The 23300-nt window shown below is 44.3% G+C and overlaps 1 protein-coding gene across 1 annotated transcript in view; it reads right to left on the reverse strand.

Annotated features, from left to right (window-relative positions):
* LOC141056193 (ovostatin-like) overlaps positions 1–4076 on the reverse strand; it is a 78327-nt gene extending 74251 nt beyond the window's left edge. Inside the window, exon 1 of the mRNA XM_073552899.1 lies at positions 3943–4076. Within this exon, the coding sequence (XP_073409000.1) occupies positions 3943–4010 (68 nt within the window). The 5' untranslated portion in view covers positions 4011–4076. The remainder of the gene's footprint in view (positions 1–3942) is intronic.
* Between the last annotated feature and the right edge of the window lie 19224 nt (positions 4077–23300).

The following is a 23300-nucleotide window of genomic DNA, read 5'->3' on the forward strand; positions in this document are numbered from 1 at the left end:
TTAACATTTTTTATTATACATAATTTCATTTTTAATTTTAATTTTTTTATACTTTAAAATACAAATAAATGAGAGCTATGGTAAGTTTGAGGTTTTCCCATTTTTCTAATATTGATAACAATTTTATATATTTTCTAGTGCACCTGAATTTTTTTTTCCCGTACACTCGCAAATATTGCTGTTTTTAATCTGACGTTGTTTAGTTTTCATTCCTGTGTCCCTCCGTCCCCTAAAGTGCTAAAGTGGATGCCCACAAAGTAGAGAACCGTGCCCTCTTGGCTATCAAGACTAGATTTATAAAGGGGGCCATATCTCAGGAATGGAGAGTCACAGGAACAAAGGAAAAACAACCCTGGATTCAGGAAAACAGCAGCATTTACATTGGATATATATATATTTATGGCAAGTGGAAGGTCTTTTTTGAGTAATGACAACAATCATGGAATACACTGATCTAAAACCTGCTGTCATTACAACATGACCAGCTCCGATAAAAAGACAGGAAAAAAAGTAAGGGTGAACTACATTCATGCTCATGTCGGCACAGTGGCTATACCGTTATAGGTGTTATAGAAGGGGCAAATTGCTGGAATCTTTAAGAAAACCATATTGATATGAAAAGTAGCTGGTAATATTATGATATCACTTATAGGTTATGTGCAACTTTCTTATATTTTAGATATACCTTCTGAGGTGCCTTAGATATTAGTCATAAGTTGGCATTGGAAAGGGGTGGATAGGGACCCCAACTAACACCTCGAAGAACCAAAACAAAGAATTTATTCCAAATACCAGGAACCTACATCTAAAACTTCCGAGATTTTTGTAGCTTTGGTCTATGCTGTTGGATTTTCCATTGGGTTCACTCGTATCAGTAAAGGTCCCATAGGCCAAACTTCCACCAATATTACTTTATATACCATCATTTCTTAGACCTGAGCTCCAACTGCGTCAGACCCAATGTAGATATTAAATTATTAACCTTGTATTGCCATCATAGGGATATTCTCAAGTTTGGAATCTGTAGCGTATCCATTGGATAGGGGATGACTTCAAGACTGAGGGGGGGGTCCATCTGCTGGGACCCCATTGATCCCAATGACAAGGGCTCTGGGGAGCCCTATGTGAATGAAGCTGTGGTCAGTCATGAGAACTGACTCTCCATTATTTCTTATGGGAATGCTAAAGACCATCTCCAGTGATGCCATTAAGAATGAAGTGCCCGTATCAGTGGGACTCTCAGCAGTCAGTCACCCAGCAATAGGGAGGTTGTCCGCTATCCTCGGGGATAGTGGAAACTTGGCAAGTTTGAGAATACCCCTTAAGATATGTCTAAATTTGGGACCATGTTTCACTGGAAAAACTAATAATGGTGACAGAGCAACAAAGGTCACTGCCCAGTAACACTGCAAGCCTGCCCGGGCTTTCTTCTAAAGGCTGGAAATCCTCTCCCTATATCCCTGGGACTTTGTGCCATCCCCCTCTAATGCCTCCCATCTGTTTAACCCTTAATACCCCATTCTGCCCCTGAGTTAAAGAATACATTTTATCTTACAGTAGTAAGCATCACATTATAGTATAGCACGTTACACAATACAAGAACATTGGAAAACCGCAGATTATATTAATAAAACATTAGGAAGCCACTCGTGATACATGTGCTCGGTATTCAGGAGAGAAGGGGCACATCAGGGTCCCCGGCACCTCCTTACAGCATCATAGTAGGGCAATATTTGGCAATGCCATGGGGCACTATCTAGATTAAATAGGAGAATAGCATTGTAGTGTAGAATTGTCCAACATTGTTATGAGGCGCTATCTGGGATTAATTTGGGGCACTGTGGTTCTGTGTTAGTGCCATGTGAGGGCTCCTAATTCAGCAATATGATGGGAAACTATGACTCTAATTGCTGTGAGAAACATTCTGGAATTACATTGGGGCATCGACTATCATTGGGGTGAAGTATTTTCTGACATTGTCATTGAGAGCTATCTGGCATTGGAGTGGGACACTGACTGGCATTGAAGTGGGGCATTGACTGGCATTGTAGCAGGACACTGATTGGCATTGGTGAGGGACACTGATTGGCATTGGAGTGGGACACTGACTGGCATTGGAGTGGGACCCTGACTGGCATTGTAGCGGGACACTGATTGGCATTGGTGAGGGACACTGATTGGCATTGGAGTGGGACACTGACTGGCATTGGAGTGGGACCCTGACTGGCATTGTAGCGGGACACTGATTGGCATTGGTGAGGGACACTGATTGGCATTGGAGTGGGACACTGACTGGCATTGGAGTGGGACCCTGACTGGCATTGTAGCGGGACACTGATTGGCATTGGTGAGGGACACTGATTGGCATTGGAGTGGGGCACTGACTGGCATTGGAGTGGGACACTGACTGTCATTATAGCAGGGCACTGACTGGCATTGTAATGGGGCACTGACTGGCATTGTAGTGGGGCACTGACTGGCACTGTGGTAGGGCACTGACTGACATTGTAGTGGGGCACTGACTATCGTTGTGGTAGAGTAATGACTGGCATTGTGGTAGTGTAATGACTAGCATTGTAGAGGGTCACTGACTGGCATTGTGGTAGGGCACTGACTGGCATTGTAGTGGGGCTGTGACTGGCATTGTGATAGGGCATTGACTGGCATTGTGGTAGGACACTGACTGGCAATGTGGTAGGGCAGTGACTGGCATTGTAGTGGGGCTCTGACTGGCATTGTGGTACGGCATTGACTGGCATTGTGGTAGGGCATTGACTGGCAATGTAGTAGGGCACTGACTGGCATTGTAGTGGGGCACTGACTATTGTTGTGGTAGAGTAATGACTGGCATTGTGGTAGGGCATTGACTGGCATTGTAGTGGGGCACTGACTGGCACTGTGGTAGGGTACTGACTGGCATTGTAGTGGGGCTCTGACTGGCATTGTGGTAGGGCATTGACTGGCATGGTGGTAGGGCACTGACAATTGTTGTGGTAGAGTAATGACTGGCATTGTGGTAGGGTACTGACTGGCATTGAAGTGGGACTCTGACTGGCATTGTGGTAGGGCATTGACTGGCATTGTACTGGGGCACTGACTGGCATTGTGGTAGGGTACTGACTGGCATTGTAGTGAGGCACGAGCTAATATTGTGATGGGCACTATTTGGCAGTGTAGTGGATCACTTTCTTGCTTTTGGGTGCCATGGCTGGCATCATAGTGGGGCAATATTTGGCGATGCCATGAGGCGCCATCTGGAAATACATTGGAGAATTGACTGGCATTGTAGTGTAGCATTGTGTGACATTGCTGTGTGGCGCTGTCTGGCATTGGTGTGGGGCACAATTTGGCACCATGGTGTGATACTGACTTGCATTGACTGGCATTGTGGTGGGACACTGTAGTACTGTATCTGTACATGTGAGGGGGCACTGTGACTGGCATTGTGGAGGGACACTGTGGTACTGTATCTGTACATGTTCCTGTTTCATGGGAGTCCAGTGGTAAGTCTAAACCACACCTTCCTTGGCTTTCCAGTGCTGTCAAATAGGAAAGGTAGAGGTGGGGTGGTTTAGGCTGACCATGGCACTCCAAATGCCACTGTGGTGGACACTATGGAAGTAGGAGGAACAGGGAACTAATCTGAGCAGAATAGGCAGCTAGGAGGCAAAATGATGGCACAAGGTGTACACATTTGAAAAGTATAACCAATTTTAAGTGCCAGGGTGGAAGATCCCCTTAAATTAACATATACAGATATTTACCTGCCAAACAAAGCCAAAAAGAACACACTGTTGGCGTCTTTCTGGTGAATGTCTACACTTGGCAGTATTAATATATATGCCCAGAGGTTTTCCCGATGTACACCATTGGCTAAGTACAACGGTGCTTTGTGCGCTTGGCCTTCGTAGCAGAGTAAATGAATGTCAGCCAAAAACTTACAGTTGAAACGTGGCTCCACCGATGAGACCCAGGAGGGAGATGCTCAGGAGTAGTCGTTTCGCCCACATTGCGACAGGTAGGGATCACCTCTAAACCAACCGTGCAGCGTAGTCTTCTTTTATAGTCCTATCTGAAGACATAACACCCACTTCCATGTGCGCATCACTTCAGGAACCAAACTGCTCCAGGCAATTACCAAACATAAGATGTTTGTTCACCTTATTATGCAAGAGGAACCTTGGAACTTTTGCTTAATAGAAAAAGGTCAACAAAGAAAAACAGCAAATAATGAAGCGTTACGATATCCATATATTGTAATGCTGCTGCTCATACGTAGACACCTTACAAAATGTTTCAGTATAAGTTTAGCTTATGTGAGGTTTATAGGATGGAAGTTGGGGGGATGAGAAGACCACTGATCTACTCTACAAAATGACGCTCATACGAATAAAGATCTTATGAAACATAATTATGTTATTATCCTGGGAAAATTCTCTGCATGGATTTTTTTTTTTGCAACTCAAGTTATGAAACTCTTTCAATATAGCACAAAGGCATCCAGATAAAATCACTACATACAGTAATGCTCAGCGTAAATGAGTACACCCCTTTTGAAAAGTAAGACTTTAATCAATATCTCACTGAACACAAAAACTGTTTCAAAAATTTTTGACAAGACTGACTTTCATAGAACATTTTATTTTTACCCATAACTTGAAAGTAAGGTTAATAATAATATAACTTTCATTACAAATTCTTTAGTTTTACTCAAATCACTTGATACAAAAATGAGTACACCCCCATTTCAACAACTACAACATCTAATATTGTGTATGACCTTCATGATTTTTAATGACAGCACCAAGTCTTCTAGGTTTGGAAGGAACAAGTTGGCGACAGATTGTAACATTTATCTTTTTCTATTCTTCAAGAACGAGCTCTTTTAGAGCCTGGATGCTGGATGGAGAGTGATGACAACGTGTCTCTTCAGAAATGCAGCAGATGTGTGTTTTTGATCATTGTGTTGTTGGAAAAGTGCATACCTAAGACACGGAGGAATTGCTGCATGTTCTCTTTCCATATAGAGCAGTACATTTGTGAATCCATAATACCATTAATGACATGTAGCTCCCCGACACCAGCCGTTCATGCAGCACCCACTTAAGGGCACTGCCACCACCCTGTTTCACTGTAGGCAGCATGCATTTTTTCTTGTCCTCCTAACCATCGCAATGGTATACGGTTTTGAAGGCAGCAGTTCCGAAAACATTTTTCTTGACCTTTCATTTCAGAGTCCTATTTTTTAATCATGGATTCTGGCAAATTGTGGGCTTTTTTTGTGCATGCGCTTTAAGAGAGTCTTCCTTCATGGACGGTACCCATGCATGCCATTCCTCAGCAGGGTACATCATATTATGTCACTGGAAACACTCACCCTGATTTGGTTTTCTAACTGTAGTGAACCTGCATGTTGATTTTTTTTCAACTCTTCTCATCAAAGGTGGTCAACCTGGACATCTCTGTGAGATGATTGCCATTCCATCTCTGCTACATTTGTGTATCACTTTTGCTGATCTTCTTGTAGTCCTCAGCTTTCTCAGGTCTTGTGACATTCCTCTTCCATGTGGTGCCATTGCGAACAGCATGAAATGGGAACGGGCTTTCTTTGTTAAGTAATAATAATAAATAATTTTATTTATATAGCACCAACATATTTTGCAGCATTTTACAATTAATTGAGGACATGTTCAAATAATAAAGACAATACAAAGTAACACATACATAACAACAGTTACATTAGGAGTGATGGCCCTGCTTGCAGGCTTACAATCTGTAAGGAAATAAGGGAAGCACAATAGGTAAAAACTGCTTGTCCTGTATGGCCTGGCCATCATTATAATAAATAAGCTGCGTGATTCAGTCACAAGACAGTATCTGTCTTGGTACCGTTACCAAGTGCTACTAGGCGCATGGAGGATGTGGAGACAGATGAATGGAGCGACCAGATTCTGAGGCACGTATAAAAAGAGCAAACAGGGATGAGATTGATTAGTAAAATGAGACAATAGGCCTGTCTAAAGAGATGTGTTTTTAAAAACGCTTAAAAACATAGAGGTTAGGTTTTAATCAGACTTTCATTAGTAATATATTCCAGAAAACTTGCACAGCATGAGAGAAGTATTGTGCTAGGTTCGGATTATGGAGGATGTTAGTCTTGGATCAGTTGCAGAGGAGAGAGCATGGGTAAGGTGATAGGCAGAGATGAGGGAGGAGATGTAGGATGGCACAGAACTGTGGAGAGGACTGGTAGGGTGATTAAAAGAGATGAGGGAGGAGATGTAGGGTGATAAATAGAGATGAGGGAGGAGAGGTAGGGTGCTGCAGAACTGTGGAGGGTTTTGAGGGTGACAGAGATAAGTTTCTATTGTATTCTATAGTGAATGGGTAATGACTAGTGTTGAGCGACTTTTGGTTTTTTTAGGGTCGAGTTTCGTTTCATGAAACCCGACTTTGCCAAAAGTCGGCGACTTTTGAAATTTTTCGACCCGTTTCGCTCAACTTGACTAAAGAGTGCAACGAATGGAGGTTGAACAGGAATACAACCCTGGCTGGTGCATTCAGAGTGAGTTCGTAAAGGGAGAGTTTGGTAAGAGGGAGACTGATCAGTAGAAAGTTGCACTAGTTCAGACAAGAAGGAATAAGAGTGACAGTAAGAGTTTTTGTAGTTTCAAAGACAAAAAAAAGGGCAGATTCTGAAGATGTTTTTAAGATGCAGGTGACATGTGCAAGTGAGTGATTAGATATAGGGAATAAAGGAAATTTCTGTGTTGAATATCAGCCCAAGACAGCAAGTGTGCTGCTGGGGAGTTATGTTGAAACACCCAATACTGGTAAGTTAGTAGAGGGAGGAAACATGGGAAGTTCATGTTTGGAGCGATTCAGTTTCAGATAGAGGGAGGACATGATAATAAATAATAATAATAATCTTTATTTTTATATAGCGCTACCATATTCCGCAGCGCTTTACAGTTTGCACACATTATCATCACTGTCCCCGATGGGGCTCACAATCTAAATTCCCTATCAGTATGTCTTTGGAGTGTGGGAGGAAACCGGAGTACCCGGAGGAAACCCACGCAAACACAGGGAGAACATACAAACTCCTTGCAGATGTTGTCCTTGGTGGGATTCGAACCCAGGACCCCAGTGCTGCAAGGCTGCAGTGCTAACCACTGAGCCACCGTGCTGCCCATGATGACAGAGACAGGGGACAGACAATCCCTGGTATTTTTATTAAGGTATTTTTTATTAATGGTGTCCTTGAGGCCAATAAATCAAAGCATGGTGAGGAGGACCTGGTGATCCACAGTGTCACATACTTCATAGAGTTCCAGGAGAATCCGCAGGTAGTGGTAACCATTAAATTTAGCTGTTAGTAGATCGTTAGAGACTTTAGTAGAATCACTTTCAGTTGAGTGTAAAGATCGAAAACTGGATTGGAAAGGGCCAAGGAGAGAGTGATCTGCGAGATAGTGGATCAGATGAGTGTGGGCCAAGGGTTCCACGAGTTTAGAGATGAAGCGAAGATTAGAGATACTGTAGGTCCAGGGCCGCAGCTATAATGGGGCAAGTTGAGCCAGGTGCTGAAGCGGCAGGCAGCAGAGGGTGGCATTATGCTCTCCTCTACCCGCAGGACCTGCAATTTAGCCTCTGCACGCTGGTGCTGCGGTCGTGCAAGAGGCTGTAATTGATGAGATCACAGGAGGGAAGGAGTCAGGGCCCCTGATCATGTGACCCCTGACTCATCCCCTCCTGTGACCTCATCACAGGTCCTGTAGTCGCTCCTCTCCTCATCTGTAGCATCTTCAATCCGGATATCATGTGACCCTGACTCCTCCCCTCCTATGACCTCACCACAGGTCCTGTGCACATCAGCCCTTGTTTTATGCAGGACTCTGCTGTTTGTGCTGGCTGTCATCATCCTGGATGAGGGAAGTTTATTTGTGGGGTCAGGGGGGTTTACAGGGTGTATGTAGCAGAGCTGCGAGTGTGTGAGGTGTATGGAGCAGAGCTGCAAGTGTACGAGGTGTAAGGAGTGGAGATGTGTGTGTACACGGAGTGGAGCCATGTGTGTGTACGAGGTGTATGGAGCAGAGCCACGAGTGTGTGAGGTGTACGGAGCGGAGCTGTGTGTGTATGAGGTGTAAGGTGCAAAGCCATGTGTGTATAAGGTGTACGGAGCAGAGCCGCACGTGTACGAGGTGTACGGAGCGGAGCCGTGTGTGTGTACGAGGTGTGCGGAGCGGAGCCTCGAGTGTGTGAGATTGTGACGGAACCATGGAGGCACTTCAGGGAATGCTTCAGATCCATCACCGTATCCTCCCCCAACAGCGTGGACAGCAGGATTGTCGTGGACTTGGGATGCCGGCCATGTGAGCGGATCATGATATGTCCTGCATCGGGAGGCTCTGGTGGGCACTACAGTGGAAGCCGGGCTGCTGTAGTATCTTTATAGAATCTTTCTCTCTCTGTTTCTTTCCTTCGTCTTTCCTTCTTTCTCGGTTATTTCTTTCTTTCCCCTCTTTCTTTCTCGCTCTCTTCTTTCTTTCGCCTCTTTCTTTCTATCTTTCTCTCTCTGCTTTCTTTTTCTCTCTGTTCCTTTCTTTTCCTCAGTACCAGTCGAATAAGAGGGGTAGGAAACTAGGTGGCTCTGGTCACATTGAGCCTCTCATACTTTTTACTGGTGTATAATCATATGCCCAGAGCACCCCCATAAAATGGGCCAGCCCCTGACAACAGGGTACAAACAAATCACTATTACTATCAGTCCAAGTGGACAATTATATTGGTAAAGTTAATGATGTCCCTGTGCCAAGCACTGCGGAGGATCAGAATACACTGAGGAGACCAGAGCAATGGGGTTTGGGTAGAAGAATTATATGGGGCCCATTACACTGTATGAAGTAATATATGGTGCCCATTATGCTGTATGAAGCAAAATATGGGGCCCATTATACTGTATGCAGTAATATATGGTGCCCATTATGCTGTACAAAGTAATATATGGTGCCCATTATACTGTATGAAGTAATATATGGTGCCCATTACACTGTATGCAGTAATATATGGTGCCCATTACACTGTATGCAGTAATATATTGGGCCCATTATGCTGTATGAAGTAATATATGGGGCCCATTATACTGTATGAAGTAATATATGGTGCCCATTATGCTGTACAAAGTAATATATGGTGCCCATTATACTGTATGAAGTAATATATGGTGCCCATTACACTGTATGCAGTAATATATGGTGCCCATGACACTGTATGCAGTAATATATGGGGCCCATTATGCTGTATGAAGTAATATATGGGGCCCATTATACTGTATGAAGTAATATATGGTGCCCATTACACTGTATGCAGTAATATATGGTGCCCATTACACTGTATGCAGTAATATATGGGGCCCATTATGCTGTATGAAGTAATATATGGTGCCCATTACACTGTATGCAGTAATATATGGTGCCCATTACACTGTATGCAGTAATATATGGGGCCCATTATGCTGTATGAAGTAATATATGGGGCCCATTATACTGTATGAAGTAATATATGGTGCCCATTATGCTGTATGAAGTAATATATGGTGCCCATTATACTGTATGAAGTAATATATGGTGCCCATTACACTGTATGCAGTAATATATGGTGCCCATGACACTGTATGCAGTAATATATGGGGCCCATTATGCTGTATGAAGTAATATATGGGGCCCATTATACTGTATGAAGTAATATATGGTGCCCATTACACTGTATGCAGTAATATATGGTGCCCATGACACTGTATGCAGTAATATATGGGGCCCATTATGCTGTATGAAGTAATATATGGGGCCCATTATACTGTATGAAGTAATATATGGTGCCCATTACACTGTATGCAGTAATATATGGTGCCCATTACACTGTATGCAGTAATATATGGGGCCCATTATGCTGTATGAAGTAATATATGGTGCCCATTACACTGTATGCAGTAATATATGGTGCCCATTACACTGTATGCAGTAATATATGGGGCCCATTATGCTGTATGAAGTAATATATGGGGCCCATTATACTGTATGAAGTAATATATGGTGCCCATTATGCTGTACAAAGTAATATATGGTGCCCATTATACTGTATGAAGTAATATATGGTGCCCATTACACTGTATGCAGTAATATATGGTGCCCATTACACTGTATGCAGTAACATATGGGGCCCATTACACTGTATGCAGTAATATATGGGCCCATTATACTGTATGAAGTAATATATGATGCCCATTACACTGTATGCAGTATGCAGTAATATATGGGGCCCATTATACTGTATGGATACTATAATATTTTAGGGTGATGCTCATTATATTACCCTCCGCATTGCCCTGTCTATGTAGTTTCCTTTATTTTTTGAGCCTCTGGATGTAAATGTTAGTCTGAACTTAATTTAATTTGTTAAAATTTTGTAAAAGTTTAATAAAAATGTACAGTTTAAAAAAAAAAAGAAGAGGGAAGGAGGCACTACCTGCCTAATCTGCTTAGGGTGCAAAATACTTTTTCCCAACCATAACGTCTGTTGACTGCTTTTGGGTAGATAACATACTTAGTACAGTCTGAGGTTCTATGGTTGACGTTGGACCTGCTAACAAGACTATTAACAATTAGCGATTAAGGAGTGGCTGCAAACCCCCGTCTGTGCCCTAACATATTCAATGGACAGTTCTGTATATTCCTTCTACAGAACATAAGTAGTAGTCAAGTGTTTGCCTTCTTTGGTTTCTGTAACTTCTACACTAAATTGCCTCAATGTAAGAAAATCCTGACCCTACAACAAGATGGCAAAAGCTGCATTGGTAGAAAGAAGATTTTTCCATATGGGCTTCAGATATAGCCTCAGTATACTGGCAATTACTATTGGCCTCCAAAGGCAGGGAAACAGCACGTATTCTGTTTCCCTCAGTTCCATGAATGTGACTTTGGATGGAGAGGAATGTTGGATTATATGGAGAGGACCTCTTAGAATTATGAATGTTTCCATGTACCATATATACAGTATTTCTTGATGCTACATAACTTTTCCACTTTATTCACCCTATTTAACGCCAGGAAATTTTCTGTAAAACCCTATTTAATTGATATTCAGTGCTGCTCCATCGGTGTAGATGGTACAATTCATTTATTTACTTGCAAAGTATTTAGGAATCAAATCAAGCAAGGAATAATCCGAGTGCAAACAATTTTCTGCAGAAGCTGCAGCTCAGTTTCCTTGTATTCAAATGATTGTTCTATTCTACTTGGAAGCATTACGTGGAAGTAGGAAGCCTGGGTGATGACGTTGGCAAGTATTTGCTATTCATGCAGACTTAGAAGAAAGTGTCTTCATTTCTTGGAGTAGTACAAATTCTCAGCATTTTTCTTCACAGGTAATCTCACACTACAGATGTGGTAAAGTATGTAGAATATCAGATCCCCTTAAAATTTTCCTCTTTGTTTCATTGCAGCCATTTGGTAAATTAAAAAAGTTGATTTTTTCCTCATTGATGTACACTCTGCACCTCATCTTAACTGAAAAAAACAGTAATGTAGAAATTTTTGCAAATTTATTGAAAAAAGAAAAACTGAAATATCACATGGTCATAAGTATTCAGCCCCTTTACTCAGTATTGAGTAGAATCACCTTTTGAGCTAGTACAGCCATGAGTCTTCTTGGGAATGATGTAACAACTTTTTCACACCTGGATTTGGGGATCCTTTGCCATTCTTCCTTGCAGATTCTCTCCAGTTCCATCAGGTTGGATGGTGAACAGCCATTTTCATGTCTCTCCAGAGATGCTCAATTGGGTTTAGGTCAGGGCTCTGGCTGGGCCAGTCAAGAATGGTCACAGAGTTGTTCTGAAGCCATTCCTTTGTTATTTTAGCTGTGTGCTTAGGGTCATTGTTGTGTTGGAAGGTCAACCTTCGGCCAAGTCTGAGGTCCAGAGCACTCTGGAAGAGATTTTCATCCAGGATATCTCTGTTCTTGGCTGCATTCATGTTTCCTTCAATTGCAATCAGTCGTCCTATCCCTGCAGCTGAAAAACACCCCCATAGCATGATGCTGCCACCACCATGTTTCACTGTTGGGATTGTATTGGGCAGGTGATGAGCAGTGCATGCTTTCTCCACACATACCACTTAGAATTATCACCAAAAAGTTTTATCTTTGTCTCATCAGATCAGAGCATCTTATTTCTCATAGTCTCGGAGTCCTTCATGTGTTTTTTAGCAAACTCTATGCAGGCTTTCATATGTCGGGCACTGAGGAGAGGCTTCCGTTGGGCCACTCTACCATAAAGGCCCAGTGGAGGGCTACAGTGATAGTTGACTTTGTGGAACTTTCTCCCTTCTCCCTACTGCATCTCGGGAGCTCTGCCACAGTGATCTTGAGGTTCTTCTTTACCTCTCTCACCAAGGCTCTTCTCCCACGATTGTTCAGTTTGGCTGGACAGCCAGGTCTAGGAAGACTTCTAGTGGTCCCAAACCACTGTGCTCTTAGGAACCCTGAGTACTGCAGAAATTCTTTTGTGACCTTGGCCAGATCTGTGCCTTGCCACAATTCTGTCTCTGAGCTCCTTGGCCAGTTCCTTTGACCTCATGATACTCATTTGGTCTGACATGCACTGTGAGGTCTTATATAGACAGGTGTGCGGCTTTACAAATCAGGTCCTATCAGTTTAATTACACACAGCTGGACTCCAATGAAGGAGTAGAACCATCTCAAGGAGGATCACAAGGAAATGGACAGCATGTGACTTAAATGAGTGTCTGAGCAAAGGGTCTGAATACTTATGACCATGTGATATTTCAGTTTTTCTTTTTTATTACATTTGCAAAAATTTCTACATTTCTGTTTTTTTTCAGTCAAAATGGGGTGCAGAGTGTACATTAATGAGAACAAAAATGAACTTTTTTGAATTTACCAAATGGATGCAATGAAGCAGAGTGAAAAATTTAAAGGGATCTGAATACTTTCCGTACCCATTGTATGTGGAAGCTATAAATTAGCGGTATTCACTGAGAAGAGAGTAAATGTTAGAGATGATTGGCTCTGACAAAAATTCAAATTCGCCTGGTGACACAAATTTTCCTGGAAATTTAATGATCCATATTATTTTGTCTTCGGGTCTGCCCAGACCCCAGAGCATAACAAACATACAGTATGATGTAAAAATAAATATTTATTTATACTCACCTCAATCACCACTCGTCTCTCCGGACCCATACTTCTTGTCCACTGTCCAGTCTTATATCAAGTCGCATCTTCAGCCCAATGTTCACTCTAGGCTGCAGCTTCTAGAGATGAGTAGACCCTTGAACATGCACGCTGGATTCCTGGTGTCATCTCTTCCCCAGGCTAGTAAAGCACATACACCCGGTCTTCAACATGATGCAAAAGAAAATGCAACTCATCAGGCCATTCTGGCATTTTCCACTGCCCTATAGCCTGGTTCCAGTGCCCACAAGCCCAAGGTGACCAATTTTAATCTGTTTTAATTGATCAAAAGAAGTGTTCATTTATTGCTTAATGAATTTCCCTCCCCCGACAAGTGCCATTGTCAAAAACCATATCAGCCATTAACTACTGCGACTTTGTCATTATTTAATAAGCAGTCACTTAATTTTGTGGGGTAAAAGCTGTTTCCTGCAATATCATGTTATTGTTTGACTTGCAGTTTTGACAATTGCCGTGGCCCCTGGCTTATTCATTTTTTAGTTGCTTCGCAGCTGCACCAAAGTTTCTCCATTTGGCTTTACCCTCAGACTGAGTTTCCACGTTAAGATTTAGAAACAGAATTTTCAATGTTATGATTCATTTCTGGCTTTAGATTTGCATTAAAAAATATTCTCTTAGATAGCTAGATATAAAGTTGCATAGATAGTTTTACATTGTCATTAAACGAACACAAAAACAATGTGTTCATCACTAAACATTTTCTTAAGCTTACGACTTGAGGGTGGGCTGCTAAAGTACATTAAATATTGCCCAGATGAATAGATGTCGAATCTCAGTACTCCATATTGGCCACTAAGGCCTGTTTCACATATCCGTTTTTCAGATCAGTAGTAATCCGTGAAAATGGCGGAAAACGAGAGAGAGAGAATTTTAGCTGCTCCCGGGACAGCATTTCAGGGTTAAACTGCTCCCGGCTTTCACCTTTCGGGCATGCGCAGTTAAAAATAGCGGACCGTCAACCAAAAAAAAAAACTTTGCAGTGTCCATCTGGTCCGCCCGGAAGCCGCTAAAATTCTCACGGATCCGTCAAATAACGGACCCAACGGACGACCATCAGTCAAAATCCGCCACTAATGCAAATCAATGGGGGAAAAAATGGGGGATCCGTTTTTTTATAAAATTGGCAGATTTTGACTGATGACCAAAAACGGATGTGTGAAACAGGCCTAAGCAGTAAATGGAGTTGTGGTCTTTTGCTCTATACACCATTTACATCTGGCTGATGTCAGCTGATCAGTGGGGGTGCTTAAGGATATGTCATCATTACCAATTAGCAGGCAACCCCTTGTAAGGCAGCGGCTTTCACAACAGTGCAGTAATGAGGCAGTGACCCAAGACAGTGCAACTCAAATGTCTTTATTTTGGAAACTTATGAAAATAAACTCAAAGGTTATCCTCCAGTTTGCAGCCAAATCGTCCATAATAGTCCATTTCAATACATTGCATGGATGATGGCATCACTGGGGTAACTTGTGGGTACGGCGGTAGCTTTGCTCCCAAATCGTCCATAATAGTCCATTTCAATACGTTGCATGGATGATGGCATCACTGGGGTAACTCGTGGGTATGGCGGTAGCTTTGCTCCCAAATCGTCCATAATAGTCCATTTCAATACGTTGCATGGATGATGGCATCACTCGGGTAACTCATGGGTACGGCGGTAGCTTTGCTCCCAAATCGTCCATAATAGTCCATTTCAATACGTTGCATGGATGATGACATCACCGGGGTAACTCGTGGGTAGGGCGGTAGCTTTGCTCCCAAATCGTCCATAATAGTCCATTTCAATACGTTGCATGGATGATGGCATCACTGGGGTAACTCGTGGGTACGGCGGTAGCTTTGCTCCCAAATCGTCCATAATAGTCCATTTCAATACGTTGCATGGATGATGGCATCACTGGGGTAACTCGTGGGTACGGCGGTAGCTTTGCTCCCAAATCGTCCATAATAGTCCATTTCAATACGTTGCATGGATGATGGCATCACTGGGGTAACTCGTGGGTACGGCGGTAGCTTTGCTCCCAAATCGTCCATAATAGTCCATTTCAATACGTTGCATGGATGATGGCATCACTGGGGTAACTCGTGGGTACGGCGGTAGCTTTGCTCCCAAATCGTCCATAATAGTCCATTTCAATACGTTGCATGGATGATGGCATCACTGGGGTAACTCGTGGGTACGGCGGTAGCTTTGCTCCCAAATCGTCCATAATAGTCCATTTCAATACGTTGCATGGATGATGGCATCACTGGGGTAACTCGTGGGTACGGCGGTAGCTTTGCTCCCAAATCGTCCATAATAGTCCATTTCAATACGTTGCATGGATGATGACATCACCGGGGTAACTCGTGGGTAGGGCGGTAGCTTTGCTCCCTTTGGCTCTGATCTGTGTACAGTCTCATACAGACCTGACACACAGCTCTGTGCTATCAAAACCAAATACTGACCCACCCACACCTTAACTGAAAGTTTAAATGGGAATCGTGGACATGGACTACTGCCAAGACAGGGAGTGGAGGACGAGTCCCACTTCTCTGCTACAGATCTCTCCAAAAATGAAAGCCCATGCGTGCATCACCTGAGTGCACGTGTGCGGAACGTTTTACTGCCAGTGTTGACTTTAATAAACAGACATGTCAGCGTGTTTTGCCCATGGACACACTGGTCTATGGAAACACGCTGACATGTGCACAGACCCATTTACTTGAATGGGTCTACATGTGTCAGTGTCTCCGGTACGTGTGAAAACTGTCACCACTCGTACCTGAGACACGTGTCAAAGAGGCCTACGTCTGCACACTCATTTTTTTCTTGACTGAATTGGAAAACTATTGCATTTTTAAAATCTGTACCATGTCAGTTTTTTTGGCATTTTTGCAGTGTTTTTCTCACCATAGAAAGCAAGGTGGAAATGCATTGCAAAAAAGGCAACAGTATTTTTTGGTGAATAAAGCGTACTTTATTAATCATGCACTGTAGACAAATTACACATAAAATCAACAGCAAAAAGGAGCAAAATGCACCAAATATAGCAGCAAAGTCTGATTTCTGTAAGCAGCTTCTTTACTTCCAAGAGAGGAGGCCTGTCCTGCAGGAAAAAAAAATCTGCACAAATGCAGCGTACATAACCTTATGTATATTCTGGTATGCATGGTCCCCTCACCCCCCCAATCCTGGTATGCATGTTCCTCTCACCCCCAATCCTGATATGAATGGTCCCCTTCACCCCTATTAAACTGAGTATGTGCACGCGCTGCGGATTCTGCTGCGGATTTGCAGGTAATCCGTAGGTAAAATGACTTGCGTTTTACCTGCATTTTGACACTTGTACAATGGAGCAGGTGTCAAAACGCAGTGGAATCCGCAGAAAGAATTGACATACTGCGGATTTGAACCCGCAGCAAATCCGTGCGAAAAAAATCCGCAGCATGTGCACTGCGTTTTTGAAAATAGGTTGACCACAGGGCCAGATCCGCAGCAGAATCCGCAGCGTGTGCACATTCCCTTAAGGCTGCTTTCACACATCCGGCTTTTTGAATCCGGCACGATGCGGCGAAAAGTGTGAAAACCGGATCCAGAATTGGATCCGGTTTTGGCACATAGAATTTAATGATCGCCGCATCGTGCCGGATGGACATGCGGCGCCTCCGTTTTTAGCCGGAAGCGTAAAATCTGCGCCGTCCGGCGTCAGCAAAAAACGTTGCCTGCAATGTTTTTTTGCAGCACCGGAACGGCTTTTTCAACAGCGTATGCGCGGACACTGTGAGGTTTAACCCACAAGTGCCCGGCGAGCGCACGTGTATCTCTATCCCCCCCGCATACCGCTGCCTCTCTCATCCCCAGTGCGGCTCCTTTAAATGCTTTCCAACCGGATCAGGCGCAGCATCTGCATCCGGTGTCACCGCTGCAGACCTGATCCGGCGGTACGGCTTTTCGCCGCACTCCGCCGCACCCCTGACACCGGATGTGTGAAAGCAGCCTAAGGGTATGTGCACATGTTGAGTTTTAGCTACAGACATTTCTGCATCAAAAACGTGTGTCTTGGCAGGAGAAACCCTTTACAAAATGTGTGTTTGGCCGCATTTTTGATAGGCCCATGGTATTCTCAGGTCACCCAAAACACTCATATTATGATTTAATGCGATTCCAAAGGAGTATCTGCACTCTGGCCAGCCTGCCCCTGGTTACAGCAACACTGAGTTAGTTTTCGCATTGACAGAGGGATAGAAAGACAAATCTTTGATTGTAGGTTCAGATCAAGACCTAAGATGCACCGCACCTGTTACACTTTGAAGCATAATTTTAAAAAAAACCCACACTTGCCCCCTACATATGACATTACACCAAACTGATTAATTTTCTGCCCAAATGACTTTGAGTCCATGGCGAAAAAGTGCATGCCAAAAGTCGCTGTTCCGTTTGTTCTCAAACTCCTATAAAGTTCTATCATAAATGATTTGCATCATTACTGCCTGAAGGGAGACATGTTCATTTGGCTTCTGTAGAGTCGTCAGCGTCACACCAGCCAGAGGAACAGGGAAAGAGAAGTAGAAGAAATTTGCATGAGACCAAGGTAAATATTAGATGCAGAAATACTTTTCTGGGAGGGTGATTATGTCTTTACAAGCCAGCATTGCTGAGGGGCTTGTAATAGGTTCCTGCTGGAATGTGTTGAAAATTTAGATCAGCAGATCTGCAGTGATTTGAGTTTTTCAAATCACACAAATTTTACAGGGAAATTAAAAATTATTCCTCAGACCTCAATGTGCGCCGTGCGTGATAGCGTCGGGACAACAAGACATACGACGCACAGAAATGCTCGAGTTCCTGGACTGGATTGAAGAAGATGAAGAGAATCGGCACCACGCAGAGGACCAAAAGGCGGGCTGTGTGGTCGATGGGACAGATGAGCGGTCATGCGGATATTATTTTTTTCTATCAGTTTGCCTGGCCCTTTGATGTTTAGCAAAATTGTAGCCACAGCTAGTTGCCATTTTGGAAAATTTCTGCAGTGAGAAAGATAAAATTCAGGTATCTCCAGAATGCAAATTTTCTTAAAGTTCAATTCCACACACATAGATTTGTTGATCTCTAGGTAACAAAAAAAGTGAAATATACTGTATAGTGGTAGATCGGCTCACTCAGCTATACACGGAGGCAGTCATGGGAACACTGCAGCTTTAAAGATGCCCTTGGTTTATTAGACATGATATAACTCAAGTTTAAGCTCAACCATAAACAAGGCCTTCTGGGCAAAATAGCAAAGCAAAACATATCAAAACGGTAGCACTAAATACAATCCTTGCATTAGTGGGGATCAGCCAACCCAGGGTTAGCAAGACCCACGGTTCAGGCATAAAAAAAACACAAACCACTTTTCTGGAGTGTCCCTCTCCAGCCACTGACACCCTTCTGCCTTTGGAGGCCAGCTACTTAGGCACCAGATCATGTGACTCCTCCGTCCATGAGACTGATCACATGACTGTGACATCACACAGGTCCTGTCAATACAGGGCAGTGCCTGGTCTGCAGGTGGAGATAAGGTGGACATCCTCCCACCCACTCTATAAATGTCCACATAAAAACAAGCCCTTTATGCAACTTAGCTTAAACCTCACTGTACGTAGTGTGCAGGAGGAAAATACTCTGGGTTTTATATCACTGACACCATTAAGAGTAGTGACGCGTATATCCCCCAGGACTTTACCAGGGACTTTGTCACAATATAAATAAATATATATATATATATATTAGCTATGAACCCGTTCTACGCCCGGGCGGCGGGCATTTTTATTGGTACATGGTCTCCCATCCTGGTATGTGCTGCACCCCTCACCCCCCTATCCTGGTATGCATGGTCCTCTCACCCCCCAATCCTGGTGTGCAAGGTCCCCTCACCCCCCCAATCCTGGTATACATGGTCCCCTCACCCCCCTATCCTGGTATGCATGGTCCCCTCACCCCTCAATCCTGGTATGCATGGTATGTGGTCCGCTCACCCCCCAATCTTGGTATGCATGGTCCCCTCACCCCCCAATCCTGGTATGCATGGTCCCCTCACCCCCCAATCCTGGTATGCATGGTCCCCTCACCCCCCTATCCTGGTATGCATGGTCCTCTCACCCCCCAATCCTGGTGTGCAAGGTCTCCTCACCCCCCAATCCTGGTATGCATGGTCCCCTCACCCCCCAGTCCTGGTATGCATGGTCCCCTCACCCCCCAATCCTGGTATGCATGGTCCCCTCACCCCCCAATCCTGGTATGCATGGTCCTCTCACCCCCCCATCCTGGTATGCACGGACCTCTCATCCCTATTATGGTATGCGTGGCCCCCTCATCCCTATCCTGGTATGCATGGTCCCCTCACCCCCCAATCCTGATATGCATGGTCCCCTCACCCCCCAATCCTGGTATGCATGGTCCTCTAACCCCCCCATCCTGGTATGCATGGTCCTCTCATCCCTATTATGGTATGCATGGCCCCCTCATCCCTATCCTGGTATGCATGGTCCCCTCACCCCCCAATCCTGATATGCATGGTCCCCTCACCCCTCAATCCTGGTATGCATGGTCCCCTCACCTCCCAATCCTGGTATACATGGTCCCCTCACCCCCAATCCTGGTATGCATGGTCCCCTCACCCCCCAATCCTGGTTTACATGGTCCTCTCACCCCCCCATCCTGGTATGCATGGCCCTCTCACCCCTATTATGGTATGCATGGCCCCCTCATCCCTATCCTGGTATGCATGGTCCTCTCACCCCCTATCCTGGTTTGCATGGTCCCCTCACCCCCCAATCCTGGTATGCATAGTCCCCTCACCCCCCAATCCTGGTATGCATGGTCCCCTCACCCCCCAATCCTGGTTTACATGGTCCCCTCACCCCCCCAATCCTGGTATGCATGGTCCCCTCACCCCCAATCCTGGTATGCATGGTCCCCTCACCCCCTATCCTGGTATGCATGGTCCCCTCACCCCCCAATCCTGGTATGCATGTTCCTCTCACCCCCAATCCTGATATGAATGGTCCCCTTCACCCCTATTAAACTGCACACATTAAAAAAAAACCATTTATGCTCACCTTTCTTCCCCGTGTCCAGCGAAGTCCTGTTATGGGCGTGTTGTGGTGCCGGACTGGGTGCCTGCGCAGTCCTCGCTTTCAGCCGCCATTTTCTTGAAGACACACTGCAGTATGTCTTCTACAAAATGGTGGCGGTACGCGTGGACTGCGCAGGCACCAATTCCGTCGCCATAACCCGCCCTCTCCTGACGTCACGTGAAGGCGCAAGACCCCGTGGCAACAGCAACACCGGCTCGATAAGGTGTTGCAGAGATCGCGGTATGTGTTCAGTGCTTACGCATACCGCAATCTCTTGGGGGTCTGCGTCACTCTGTGGGGGGATGCGTCACTCTGTCTGGAGCAAGACTGCGCAGGTGCTTCGCGCTTGCGCAGTCTATAGAGGCTTCAGGCAGAGTGTTGCTTAGCCCGTTATATTATAGATATCTAATATATAAAGCTGAATGTCTGTGTATGTTTGTATGTATATATTGTATGTCCGGGATTGGCATCTGCACCGTCACTACTACAGCCACAAAATTTTGCACAGTCACACGTCTGGACCCCGAGAGCGTCATGTTGTGAGGTGAAATTTTAACCCCGCGCGTTCCAATTCACCAAACAATTTGGCCTATTATTCTTATCATTTCTATGGTGTTATTGTCCGTCTGTAAAGCTGGAAATAACACAATTTATTACCGTGCCAACACAGACCACCCTCTGACACAGACTGCAAGGGGAGCCCAGTATCACACAGGATAGGATTAGATACACGGCTCAGCTGTTAGTATCACACAGGAGAGGATTATATACACAGCTCAGCAGTCAGTATCACACAGGAGAGGAATAGATACACGGCTCAGCAGACAGTATCACACAGGATAGGGTTAGATACACTGCTCAGCAGTCAGTATCACAAAGGATAGCATTAGATACACGGCTCTGCAGTCAGTATCACACAGGATAGTATTAGATACACAGCTCAGCAGTCAGTATCACACAGGAGAGGATTAGACACATGGCTCAGCAGTCAGTATCACACAGGATAGGATTACATACACAGCTCAGCAGTCAGTATCACACAGGAGAGGATTAGATACACTGCTCAGCAGTCAGTATCACACAGGATAGGATTAGATACATGGCTGAGCAGTCAGTAACACACAATAGGATTAGATACACAGCTCAGCAGAAAGTATCACACAGGAGAGGATTAGGTACACAGCTCAGCAGACATTATCACACAGGATAGGGTTAGATACACAGCTCAGAAACAGGATGTGCCAAAGGAGAGGACATTTTCATTCCAAGAATTCCACTCATTCCATCTGATTTGTTTTTTTTATTTTAAACGCCTCCAGTTTCCAGTTCAACTGCTATTTGCAATGTCCATTAACAATGCTCAGGGACAGTCCTTGAAAGTAGTAGGGATCGATTTGCAATCTTCATGCTTTTCTCATGGTCAACTTTACGTGGTCTGTTCAAGAGTTGGAGCTGCCAAAAATCTGTTCATCTTGGCACCGAAAGGAAAAACCGAAAATGTTGTTTATCAAAGGCTCTTGAATGAGTTGAAAATAAAATACTATCAATACTTGGGTAATCGTTTAATTAATTTGTGTTGCAAATCTGTAGTGTTGAATATATGATGTGAAATGTTTTTATGTGCAATATAATCATTATAATTTGTTATAACTAGCCAAAGTTGGTTACTATGCCCAGGCAACGCTCCACTAAACATGGGAGAGTAAATACTGGAAGACAAAACATGAAATATGTAGTTTTTGGGAAAGAAGCATGATCAGCCCTTTACTTCCCAATGATACGACATACTAAACATAAAGAAGACCTAAACAAGTTGATAAAGAATTGACATCTGGTAAGGATTTTACATTGCAACACATGACTTTAGGTTCCACCCTGAATGGAACACAGTGAACCAGAAAAAATACTGTGTATTTTTTTTTTATTGATCAGACAGTTTCCCTAAAAGGACCATATTAGTCTTCATGAGACAACTTGTCAAGTATTACAAGTGTTATAATCAGACTGAAAGTGCACAGAGCCCATAACAATGTACTTGGAAGGAGCAGTCTAAATTTATTGAAATGCCTCACTGCACTTCCATGACTTTTACACTATAGTTCTCTTGACTGTTACATCGGAGCTCTACAAAAAATGAATAATTTTTATTTAGAGACAGGAACCTACACAGCAATATCACTACTGCAATATGTGAAAATATCCTGAAAGGTTGAATTAAAATAACTATAGCCCCAGTGACATACTTAGCACTATTTCAAAAGCGACAAGGGTCCAGACGCCCCCAGCCACGGTTAGCCTCGACTGCAGTTTGTTTGTTGTATTTTTCATTGACAATAATTTGGGGCCTACTCAAATATGAGAAACAAATTGGTTGCTTTCCAGAGTACACCTGTAAGGAGATAGACCGGACCGATGGTACCTGCATGCCGGGTCTGGAACTAGAAAGGCTGTATCCTTTGTTCCCGGAGGGAAGTCTGAGTGGGGAAGACCTTCCCCTGCTGTCTGGAGGAAGCCTGAGAGAGGCGGAGCTTCCCCTGCTGCAGGAGGGAAGGAGGAGAGAGACGGAGCCTCCTGCTCACCGAGGAGAGCTGGGAAAGCACGTGCAGTCGGGTGCCGGCGCACAGCAGTACGGAGGACAGTGCAGAGAGCAGTGTGCAGAGCAGAAAACAGCACGCTCTGCTTCCCCCACCAGAAAGTACCAGTGTGGTGATGGACTGTATAGAAGGAGCCCCCATCGCGTGCAGAGTGGAGCCGTGCCAGCAGAGCAGAGCTGTGCAGAGTCATGCCAGCAGAGCGGAGCCGTGCAGTGCCGTGCCAGCAGAGCAGAGCAAAGCTGAGTGCCATACCCGGCGTGATAGTATCGCACATGCTCTGCTCAAGAGTGACCGAACACTTGACAGACCCCTGTATACAGGTCCACC

Source organism: Dendrobates tinctorius, unplaced genomic scaffold, assembly GCF_039654945.1.
Source record: "Dendrobates tinctorius isolate UK_male_01 unplaced genomic scaffold, ASM3965494v1 ptg000196l, whole genome shotgun sequence".
Taxonomy (NCBI): Eukaryota; Metazoa; Chordata; class Amphibia; order Anura; family Dendrobatidae; genus Dendrobates; species Dendrobates tinctorius.